Below are 12572 nucleotides of genomic sequence, written 5' to 3'. Positions count from 1 at the left end.
TTCCCCAAGCCCTAGCAGACATCTCAAACTGTATTGTCTAAGCAATAGTGCAAAAATGCACATTAACTTACTATCTTATACAACAATTTAAAGCAGAAAATCCTCATATTTTAGAAGCTGAAAACAACAAATGTTTGCAGTTTTGACTCAAACGATTAAGTGATTATTAAATAGTTTCCAGCTGAATGACTAACTGATTCACTGAGCAATCGTTTCATCTTTAGACTGGATTATAATGGAAGCATGTAGAGCGAATGGGCATACTGCTAGGCTTCCTGCAGGAGCTAAAGTGCTTGACTATTCACTAACGGGAGTCTCAATGAACTGCTCAGCTGAAAACTGACCTCTAGGGACCAAATTTAGAAATCCAGGAAATGTGTTGAGGTGGCCAGACGGTTACTGCTTTTCAGGGATTTTTGGATTATCTGTTTTTGAGCTTTATCTAAAACATTTTGAAGGTTATACCACAAAATATTAACTAGAATTTTTTTTTTTTAAATATGTGTGTGTGTTTGCCGATTGGTGTGTTCTCATTCAGTGCAGATTCCCAGATAACAGCTCTGTCCTTATTGATTTAGCCGAATACTAAAGAGTTCATAAGGGCAATTAATAGCGCAAGTAGAGCTTACAGCGGAGGATCATATCAGCATCTAAAATCATGGAGAACATACAGTACATGTCCCCATTTAATGAACAGTTTAATCTTTTAATTAAGAGATATGTTGTATCTGTCCAAATAATAAAGGGTGCGCTGCTCATTTTGCTGTGTTCTGCCGGTGCCTGGCCACCTGCTGTTGTCTTCTGCCCAGCTGGAATTTTTACCCGTTTGTACGGCATTTGTAGATGTGCCCTGAGTTGGGAGCAGCTGGCTGTGCCGGGCACCTCACTCTTCCCCCTTTTCTTCTGATGATTCACACTCCCCTTACAACCAGGCCAAACCAAGGCCAGAATGAGAAATCAGTGAAGGGGACTGAGACAGAGAGGGAGGAAGGGAGGGCGAGTCACAAAACCAGAGCCCAGGAACAGGAAACTATTAGCATAGTAATGAGCAGGACATCTATGAGGACAGTAGGTCACAAAGCACCTCCGACCATGGTCAATGCCACACCTGCATACCAAAAAGGTATCAGAGCGATGACTCCTGGGCCTCCCTCCATGAATAGGATTACATACTGGTACCACAGCTCCACAGTGAAGTCACTCTGAGGCCCAGGGACTAAGAGAGTATAATGCTAGGACAATGACAGACAGCGTATGAAAGTCCCTATTGGGCTTGAATGTCTTACTCATATGGGACTCCTCATCCCAGTCATGGAGGGGAGAAGGGGAAGGGGAGCTGGTTGCCATGAGAGTATATGACACATGAAGTGATTGAATATTATCTACAAAGCTCCTGGGGTCAGCGGTAATGCTTCGTGACAAGGCAACAGACACGTGTCAAACCGCATCATGTGAAGTGTTAACAGGGCCTTGCCTTACACCCACACCAACACACCTTGAAATACACACCTACACACAAAGGTCTTCCAGGTGACAGTGCTAATGTTCCCCTGAGAGAGGGCTTTAAATGTCGGTCCATTCCCAGACTGAAATCCTGTCAATTTGGTCACGTAACGAGGAGGAGGAGGGTAAAGTAGGCAAAAGTTGCTCTTAAATGATCTACGATGCCTCCATACATGGATATGAATATACAGATGTAAACACAGCCTAAAAACACAGCCACTAATGCCATTATTCTGCTGCTGGTTAAAATTCAGTTATGGGTTGGTGTGGCTACCTGACAACACAATCACAGCAGAGATAATAAATAGGCTCTGAGTAAAAAAATATGTTCGACCACAGACGTAGAGATCTGCATTTGGATTTCCATTATTCCCAAAAAATGTCTGTCCTGCTGAGTTTTCCAAAGTTCAACAAATTGTTAAACATTTTGGAAATGCGGTTATTCACTTTTTCTTGAGAGAAGATAGATACTGTCGATCTGTCCGGAAGCCAAATACAGAGCTAGAAATATATAGTTAGCTTAGCTTAGCTAGCTGTCCTGGCTTTAACTTTATATTTAAGATACAGAGAATTGTATCAAAGTTCTCATCTAAGTCTCCACAAGAAAAGCTAATAAGCATATTTTCCTGAACGCTGAACTCTTTGTTTTCCACATTGTGCAGCATCCTAACAACCTCTGCAGGGATTTCAGCTTACACTGGTTCTACTTGTCAGTTACAATTAGATCCAGAGAGAACTGCAAATTCAACAAAGTAGCTTACCTCGGCACTGCGTTCTAACTAATAATCTAATTGTGCTGGATACGTCTGTATTAGGGAACAGTTTTCAATATGAACTGAAATGGCAAAACAGTAATTAGAAGCCTCTGGTGCTTGAGGGAGAAGAAGTTCATTTTAACTATAAAACGTTTCAAAACTGTACATGGCACCAGTCCAGATTCAGTGCCATGGCATGCAGTCATTTGTTGTTTTCAGCTCACCCACTCAGCCAATTTAGCCTCTGTAGCCCCTAGCCACCGGCCGCTCACTGCCATGCGATGCATTTACCTCTTGATGTGGCCACACAGGATGTCATGCGCGCATATCGGGAGTACAGTTTGATTTTCACCAACACAGAACAACCGCTCACTGTCGGCCTTTCTATCTTATTTCTACCCTTTTGTGAAATTACATTTAACAAGACACATGTTTTTCTTTCTCTCCGTCTCCCTTTTTTCCTCGGTGTGTCTTCTTGTGTTAACAGAGGTACCACTTAGAGGTAGCTTTTCCATTATAACAGCACTCACACCTTATTCACACCCACAGATTGAGAGTGTTGCTCTCACATCCTGCACAGTCTGTGCTCTATTTTCATGACAGCCCGTGTCATAGCCAAGAAAGATCGCACCACAAGTTAACATTTAAAGATTTAATTAAGATGGAAGTTCTGCTGTAGATTGGACAGAAGTGCAAACGTGGGTGGAGGCTGAGCGTGTTGGTGGCTGAACAGGAACTATAACTCAAGTGTAGTACTTCTTGTACATTTTATTCTAGATTTTTTAATCATATTATTATCATCTCCTCTACATTTGTGTATGTTATGGGCAGGCGTCTCGTAGAACAATGTCATTTGTAACCTCAGAACTTTCAGTGTGCGTGTGTGTTGTGCTTGTATTTAATTTTAGAGCTAAATGTAGCTAAGCATATACACAAAACAGGAAACAAGACGCATGCTATGTTATTAGCTGATGTGAGGGTGTTAGCTTGGACGCATTGTTTTTATTGTTCTATACACAGAGCAGCGTGTTGTCTTCACATCTCTTCACGTCAGAAAGCACAGTGACTGAGGAAGAGTTTCGTTATACGTTGCATTCGAGAACTGATGCAGTGATGCCTGACAGGGTTGTTTTTGTAAAGCTGACTACTGTATCATATTATGGGACCATTAGCTCTCTGCAGGATGATGAATTATCTTAGTTTAATGCAAGTGACAGCAGCGCTGATGGGCTTCACATTTTATTTACATTCACATTATGCTTCTGCTTCTGTACCTTTTCCTGCTCAAGGTTCATCTATATGGTAATCTGTACTGTAATTACTGGGATGATTTCCTTTGTGACCCTCTGCAGTCTCCACTAACGGTCGCTTACTGTCGCTTCATGTGTCTAACTCTCACTCTTTGTTTCTCTTTGTGCTCCTGCCACACAGAGATCTGTCTGCTCACCAAGGGCAGACGAACAGCAAGCGTGCGTGCAGACACCTACTGCCGACTCTTCTCTCTCTCTGTTGACCATTTCAATGAGGTGCTGGAAGAGTACCCCATGATGCGACGTGCTTTTGAAACTGTCGCCATTGACCGATTGGACCGCATTGGTAAGACCTGCCTACATCTAATGTTCCTCTCTGATTGGTCGAATCTCTTGCCTGTCATCGTGCCTTGTTGTCTTGTCTTTAATCAGTATTCGTTTGCCTTCTTTCTTCATAAAAGCATTGTGTCTGCCATCTTGTGCTGCATGACCTGTATGCTATCTGTTTTATTTCTTACTTCCGTCTCTTTTTTGTCTTAAATAACATTAAAAAAAAAAAAAAAAAAAGAAAAAGAAAAAACGTTGTCATGTAACCAGCATTAATCCTTCTAAAGAACCAAGTAGCGTTTTGTGGTTGGATTAACTGGAAGGCAGTGCATGTCGCTGTCCGGGAGGGAGTCAGGTCGCCCCCTCGTTGGTTTGGTGTTGACCCCCCCACTGGATGCCAGCGAGTGGATGGAAGCTAACCTCACATGCATGTGTGTCTGGCCCTCTTTCCACTCATCTGCACTCCTGGGTATGAGCAGCACCCCACCCCGTATAAGAGATGTCAAAAAAAAAAAAAATCAACCAGACACAAACCCCCATAAAAAGAAACAAAGAGCAGGGCCAGGTGACATCAGGAAGATATTCCCACATCCACCAGGTCCAGCCCAGTTTGCAAACAGGAGGCAGGACCCAGCTATACCCACATCATCAACAGTACTTCCTGATTCTCACTGTCTGATAGATCAACATTTATAGAAGCACTTGGCCATGACAGCTTATAGTTGAAATAAGTGATAAGTCGCACATTTATTTGTTACGTTTAAAAAGGGGCACATGTATGTAACACAAACAGGGCAATAATTGGTTGCATAATTGGTCCTCTCCTCTCTGTAGATGTGTTCGGTCTGATACTTTGATTGGAGCTGACACACTGATAAATTAAACATGTAGAAGATTATCTAATAACATGAGAAGAAGTAGCACGTACTGTATGTCTCTGTCTTTGCTTATATTTTGCTTCATTATAAACATGTATCTTTTTGAAATGATAATGTTCTCCTTTTTATAACCCTTTTATTTATAAATAACTTGACAATAATAATTCGGCATGTTTCACAGAGAGTAAATTTAGGCCACTGTTGTTCCTGCATTTCATGCGTCGGAGTCACACTCAAGTAGTAAAAAGCATTTAGTGAATATACTGTAAGTGTGAACATAATGATGATTGTTTTCACACTTTGTCTCAGATACTGTAGTTATTCAGTCAGTCAGTCTTCTCAACCCGTTTAATCAGGAAATAAAATGACAATTCTCCTGAACCTGAAAGAGGCAGGTCGAGATTCAAGGTGCACTGTAACGTATGAACAACCTGTGAATAGCACGCAGTCAGTTAGTCTTTCTTTGCAGCTCAGCTATTGTATGCTTTGAATAAGGCGGTAGTAGAATGCCGCAAAGTATGTGGCTTATGCGGCGTGCTATGAAATATTCTGAGAAGTCCGACTTGTGCATTGCCACCTCTGACAACTTGCAAACAAAAATCCTCCCCTTTATTCGACAGATCACTCAGACCGAGTTGGCAAAACACCAACATAGAAAAAAGTCAGGAGGAAGCAGCCTCATGCATAGTTATATTATCCAGATCATTATATCAAGTGTATCATCTTTAATATAATTATTCTATTTATTTCTTTTTTATTCCTATTATTTATTCCTCGGTTGTAATACAGAAACAAAAATCTATAATGAATTTCACCTAATTTTTATTCCTCGTGCAGACAGATCAAATTCATTAAATGAGCCACTTCAGAAATGATTCATGGTTCATATCATTAGCTTATATGGCTGCTAAACATATAAATTAGCCACAACTTATCAGCACCTTCTTGTTCACAAACGTTTGTGCCTGGCAATAACGCTAGAGCACATAATGTTTATGTATTTCATTTTTTTCCCTATTATATTAACTACAAAACAATAACATCACCTGTATAGGAAACTAAAGTTGAATCTGCATAATGACAGTGTGCCAATGTTGTCTCATATCAGTGGTTAAGCTTTCAGTCTGTATCTACTTTTCTATCTGTTATTGTTGTTTTTTTCCTCCTTTGTCATGGCTTTGTATTTGTGTTTTATTTTGCCTGACACAGGCACGTCAGTATTGAATTGCTTTGCAACCCAAGTGTTGACTCAACATTGAAATAACTGCAGTGTCAGGCAAGTCAGCAACAAGCAGTGAACAAAAGATTTGGAACAAGACCTCTCCAAGTCAATCAGAATCCCAACAGCAGACGTGTGTCAGTGTTGAGGCAGCCTTTTCTCCTCAGAATTACGATCATATGCAAAGAGGTTTTCGGGGGACATCACGTAGCCTTGATGACGGGATTATATGAAAATATCTGACAACACATTTCAAAATGTTCTCACCAAAATTCGCACTAACCACGTCAGTTTGTTTACAATATCTGCTCATGCCAACTAAGCCTTGGTTATGGTTTGGTTAGTGTTAGACAAAAGAGAACTAAACCTGCAGTTTACTAATTCACTAATTTCTAGTTTAATATGGAACACTGGCTTTGTTCTTAAATTCAACCAGATCTCAACACCAACTGTTCCCCATGTTCTACAAATGCCACACAACTTCTTGCATTGGAACTGAATGACAATAATGAAATTATCTGCCTATGAACATAATTCACAGGAGACAAGGTTGCATTATTTTTGGACTAACATAATATCTTTAAAAAAAGACACATGATCTGTATTTGCCCTGTAGTGAAGTGTATGAATTTGTCCTTCGCAACATACTGTTTGCCCTTTGACCTCAACAGTCCTAATCTACATTTGCCCTTTTTATGAGAGCTACCAGCTGAGTTAGCTTTTCACCATAGCTGTTCACTCTGACTGACACCTCTCAGAGTGACATAGATTGGATCCATCCTTTCAGACTAACCATGAAGGGGGTTTTGTCTCATACGAGGGAAGATACTTTGTCATGATCCGTGCTGGTTGTATCGTTTCTATATATGAACTGCATTTGGTTACATGCTTGTCTTGCTCTAAAAAGGAAAGAAAAAAAAAGTAACCATGCTTTGAAACCAATAACGTGTTGCACATTTGACATTATCTTTTATCTATCTAAAAATTATTTGACCAGGAGTCCGTCTTGAGACGAGCACATCTCGTTTTCAAGAGTGTCCTGGCCGACGAGTAGGCATCAGGTAAACACTTTATTCCAATTCCAGTATTCGAACAGGGACAAACTGACCTATAGAGGCTTGCTAAATGGATCCGGTCTCAAAGTCATCCTCCAAGAGTTTGACCTCTTGCTGAAGGTTACATTAACTGTTTAATTCCTGCATCAGTGACACATACTTCAAGTCACCCACACTAGTCCTGCAGATGTTTTGATGGACACATTCAAAATGTCGACAACTAAGACAATCAAGGAAACAAAGAGTTCTCATTCAGTGTCACATGCCATGTTTATTTTGGAACTGATTTTTTCACAGCTGGATTGTGAACACATGCTCAGCTCTATTGGTGTGACATTTTTATTTCAATCTTTGAATCCTTTGTTCAAAGTGTATTCACAAATGAAACCATGTCTGCAGATTAGTAAAGACTTTACTAATGCAATGCCACATACAGTCTCCGTTACATGCAGAAATCCCATTTCATTTTTATTCATGTTTTCACCAATAGAAAAAAAAATATTTGTTTCTGATTGTCTGACATGAAATATAAATTCACTCTTTTCTGTGTTTTCTGTAAATTATTTGGGAAAAGACAATAATGACACTACTGACATTAATCAGAAAAAAAGTCAATCTCATTTTTTGGCTTTTACTGTATTTAGACACAGTTACAGGGATGTTATGTTGAACATATGTGGAGGGAAAAAGTTTATAATCAATTAAGAATCATTTTCTCACACACATTTACACCAGTTGTCCTCTAACAGTTTCTTTTGTACTGGTGTAGTAAATAAGCCTCAACAACAAGAAACTGAAATCATCTCCTAAAGTGATTTGTCAAATTAAAATGAATTACAGATTATTGGTGAATGATATATCAAACTGCATTATGAGTCAAAATGAAAATTGTGTACTTTCTTTGTGAAGCCTTGAATGCATCTCAAAATGTGTCTTTTTTATTTTGATCAGCCTTCATTATTTATATATGATGCTTGTTAACATTATGATATTTGTGATTTGATTTTTTATTTGTTTGGTGTGTTCGTTTGGCTTTCAGGCTGTTTCACAAGATTTTTTTTCAGATATGGGTTAATTACTGTATTTTTTTTTTCAAAATCATATTGATGTGTGAATTTTGTACATTGAACTAATCTCACTGGTTCTATTGTGCCAGGAAAAACAAATTAATAATACAGTGCTGTAATTGTATTCTTTTCAAATGCTGATTCAACCCATATCTGATCTATTTTTATTTCAATATAATATAAGTTTTGTATCTAAAAAAACAAACATTTCTTTACCCATGAGTGGTGTTTACATTGTGTTCATGTTTTTGTTTGTTTGTTTTCATTTTTTTTTTCTTGTTTTTTTTTTTAAGTCAGATTTCCCTCCAAAATTTATAGATCAGTTATTTTATGTTCTGACCACTGGCATTCACTGGTAAAGCAGTCCAGAATAATTTGCGCAGAAAATAACAGTGTAAGTCAGGTTTTGAAAAGTTCAAAATGTGTATTTGCCTCTCACTCAATAGAGTGCCACAGGAATGAGTTCTAACACTTGGAAATGAGTTAGCATTTTAGCACTTCTAGTTCCCTCGTCCCAAAGTCTATGGGTGTTTTGAATGGGTTTTTGGTTAGGTGAGTGATATAACTGTGGTTAACACCAGCTCAAGATGTTTTCATGTTTTATTCTACGACATATAATACATCAGTTTCATTAAGCTTTTATGTCTTAAGAATGGGTGGTTGCTAACAAGTGGCTAAATGAGACTACAGAGGTAGCTTTTTACTACTGTTGATTGTATATAGGCTTTAAAAAAAAAAAAAAAGAGCCCATTGGCTTTTTGTCGAGGGAACCAGGGTGACGCTAACATCTGGGTTGGCCGACAAAAATACATCAGCCCTGAGGCACTCCATTACAAGTTTTTTTTGCACTGTGAAAAAAGTGAGGGGTAAGTTCAATGTAGTGGTCAGAACAGGGCAGTAATTATACAAGAAAAAGGTGTGTATCAGGACCCAAGTTAAACTCTTGTTACAGGAGGTGTGTGTACATATTTCAGAGGGGGTCTCTGACATTTACTGTGATGTAGTTTAAGTGGTACTAAAATATTTCCTGCCTGGCAGTTGGTTAGATAGTCTGTTAGGTACTTCACTTTTGTTTGGGCTGCTGAACATTGTTTGAAAGTTAACAAAATTTTTAGAGAAGATGCAAAGTGCTATTTGCTCAAAATAAGTTTAGAATAACTTAAATGTAAGTGTGCATATAGCCCTTAAAGTTAAAGTTAAAGATAAATTATTTGATAAGTGTCTATTTATCAGACACAGAGAGATTAGCAGACGACAGAAATAAGAAGAGGCCAGAGAAGAATCTAGAAGGGCAACATCACTGAGAGCCTGTAACAGTGCAATTCATATGAGCTGTTATTTCTTCTGTTTGATTCTGATTTACATTAACTAAACACATTAAAGTGAACGACAATTATACACTTACAAAAATGATTAAAATTCACACACTGACTGGTGCCTGTTGCCCTGAACCCAACAAAAACCTTCTGTGTAACTACCTTGGTGATGTACTCAGAAATTGCCATCAAACCAGCAAGAATTCACATCCTCACAGGTTCTGTTTGGGGAAAGAAAGAAATAAATATGTGTTGTCCTTCCAATCTACAGAGTTTAACCCTGTCACCTTCAAAAGTGCAATGAAAGAGGCCTTGTAAGTTAACAGTAGTCTTACAGCCAGTACGTGGTGCTAGTTTTAGGTCTTTACTACCCGACCCTGTAGTGACTGCTGCAGTGAAAGTGAACGTCAAAATGGAGAACTTGATTCGAAGAAATTGCCTGTGAAAAAAAAACAAAAAAAAAAACAACATCAAACTATTTTTCAGCCGCTGAATGCACGGCTCCTCTGCAGCCTTGAGGAGAAATTTCCTGTCCTCAAGGACAGGACTTAATGATTGAGTGACTGTGGCTAAAGCCTTCAGCACACTGGAAGTTCACTCTGTCTTCTTTACCGAGAAATAATGCTTCACAGCCTGTCGATACACAAGGTCGACAGTAATTACAGGAAACGCGTCTTCTAAATAAATTTGGACACAGTCATTCAAAGTGAAGATGTTAAATGGATCTTTATTATTATCACTACTGGCAAATGTGGCAGTTCCCTCATCAAACAATAATAATAAAAAAAAAGCGGTTTTAGGATGTCTTTCGTGCCTTTAGTACCACTTAGCATTTTACCACAGTTTTGCTCCCAAACTCCCAAAGCCAAAAAAGTGGTTGGTGTTTAAAGAAGCCATCTGTCAAGCATTTATTTATTATCACGGTTCATGACTTATGACAGGCTGGTGAAGACTTCCAGGCCTCTGGGCTTTAAACGCCCTTTATAGTGCACAACTGAAGCAAAGCCAATGTGTTTACAGCATTAAGACAGCAATGTATTATTATTATCATTATTATATTTATTATTATAGAATTCTGCAGACAAATTGGTGAACACTTTTCTTACATAAATGCTAATCTCCTCAAATTTCAATGATAAAGATAATAAATAATCACATTCTGTGGTAAAATGTGTACAGCTTAGTTTTATTTAATATATATTGACATTTACCATCTGTACTCAGTTCTGGTGAGGTACAGTAGTTTGTTAGGAATAGATCCTTGTGGGTTTGTTTTGTTTTGTTGTTTTTATCTAACCTTGTTTCAAAACTATAAAAGGTTATTCTAACTGTCCTTGTGATGTGTTTTAGCCGAGGTGTCATTGTGATTTAAATAGGATGTGACTTTAAATTTATTCTTAGATCTTAGACTCTTTGTCTTTTCTTCTGAAAACTGTCCTGTAACGTGTGATGTGTGGGTACAACTCATCTGTATTCTTCTGTGTTTCATTGTCCACATCAGCACTCTCACAGTCTCCGCTATCACGTCACACTTTAAGTAATCTTTGTCTCCTTATGTGTCCTTCACTCCTCTGTATACTTCCCATAGTCATTACCATTCAATGTCCTTCACACTTTATATTCAATATGACAAACCTTAGTGGACATGAAAAGATGCAGCTTGTAAGATTTTTAAAAAGAAAGTGAAATTAATGGCGTGAATTTATGAATTTAGTGGAATTGAGAAGATGGATCTTCTCTATTGAAAGTTTGGTGTCTATAATGTGCTGAGGTCTTCTTACTGAAATGTACAAGCTGCATCTTTATTAATACCGTCCTGAATCCTGTCCTTTTCCTGTGGTTTAGTGCAACCAAAGTTTGCCATGACTGTATGTGCTCACCTCTCCTGACTGCATCCCAACAGGGAAGAAGAACTCCTTGCTGCTGCAGAAGTTCCAGAAGGATCTGAACGCCGGCGTTTTCAACACACAGGAGAACGAGATATTGAAGCAGATTATTCGTCAGGACAGGGAGATGGTGATGATGGTGGACCGCAAACAGTCAGTCACCGGGATGAACTCAACACCAATGTCAGGAAACTCCATCATTAACTCACCAGCCCAGCCACCCTTCTCCACTGCCTTCGGCACCAATCAGCTTCAGCAGTCCTCTGTACCCCTGACCTACAGCGCTTCAGCTATTGCCAATGCCTCTGCTGCCCGCATGCTGCCAGCCGCTGCCGCTGCTGCTGCTGCAGCGCAGGGAGTTTACCCTGCTCCCAGTGTTTCCCATGGCAACCTGCATTCTTCCTCAATCAACCCACAGACCCCACTCCAGCAGCAGGGAGCAATCATGTCGCCCTGCTCCTTCACGGCTGCCATGTGTAGTCCGCCCGTGCAGACCCCTCTGGCCAGCCGGAGCTTCCAGTACGGCTCGCCCACAGCCTCCCAGCTGTCACTTATCCAGCAGCCCATTGCCCAACCATCTCTAGCTGCACAGCAACAGCTTGCTCAGCAGCCTGCTGTGTCAACTGCAGCTGGAACCTCTGCCACACAGCAGCCGTCACCTCAGCAGCAGCAGGTCCCCTCACCTCAACGGGGAGACATCCACAAGAGCACACAGGCTCTTCAGTCAGGCAGCTTGAGTCGAGATGTCCGACACTTATCGGCCTCCCAACCATCACTGCCACATGACACATCTCTGGGGCCAAGAGCGCACCCAACCTCAGGAGACTCTCTGGCCTCCATCGTGCCACCAACGGCGGCAGCGATCCAGGGAATGAGTCTGCAGAGCGGCATCCGCACCACGGTGCCCCAGCGGGTCAATTTATTCCGGCAGATGTCGTCAGGAGCTTTGCCCCCGGTTCGCTCAGCCACGGCAGCAGCGGCGGCGGCAGCAGCAGCAGCAGCATCATCATCTTCAGCCCAGCACAGGGAATCCCCCGGATCTAGGAGAGATTCTGTCCTGAGCAGTACAGAGACTGAGCAAGACAAAATGCGTTTTGCATCAAATTTATGATCCCATTTTTCCCTTTTGATTTTTTAAACTTAAATATGTTTCAATTGAATTTTAAAAATGGAGATACAGCAAAAGAGATAAAAATGAGGAACTTCAGCATTTTTGTTTCTCTCCAGTTTTCTTCTAAAATAACCCCATAGAAATCCTGTACATACAAGCCCTTGTATTATATTTTAGACACATTGTCTCCCTAAACTTAAGAATG

General features: G+C 40.1%; 1 protein-coding gene across 1 annotated transcript in view; it reads left to right on the top strand.

The window, feature by feature from the left end:
* hcn1 (hyperpolarization activated cyclic nucleotide gated potassium channel 1) overlaps positions 1–12367 on the top strand; it is a 64275-nt gene extending 51908 nt beyond the window's left edge. Inside the window, exons 7-8 of the mRNA XM_022762868.1 lie at positions 3690–3854; positions 11274–12367. Of these exons, the coding sequence (XP_022618589.1) occupies positions 3690–3854; positions 11274–12367 (1259 nt within the window). The remainder of the gene's footprint in view (positions 1–3689; positions 3855–11273) is intronic.
* Positions 12368–12572: the final 205 nt, after the last annotated feature.

This window comes from Seriola dumerili, unplaced genomic scaffold (genome assembly GCF_002260705.1).
Source record: "Seriola dumerili isolate Sdu_G_001 unplaced genomic scaffold, Sdu_1.0 BDQW01000450.1, whole genome shotgun sequence".
NCBI lineage: Eukaryota > Metazoa > Chordata > Actinopteri > Carangiformes > Carangidae > Seriola > Seriola dumerili.
This window is presented reverse-complemented; position numbering and strand designations above follow the sequence as displayed.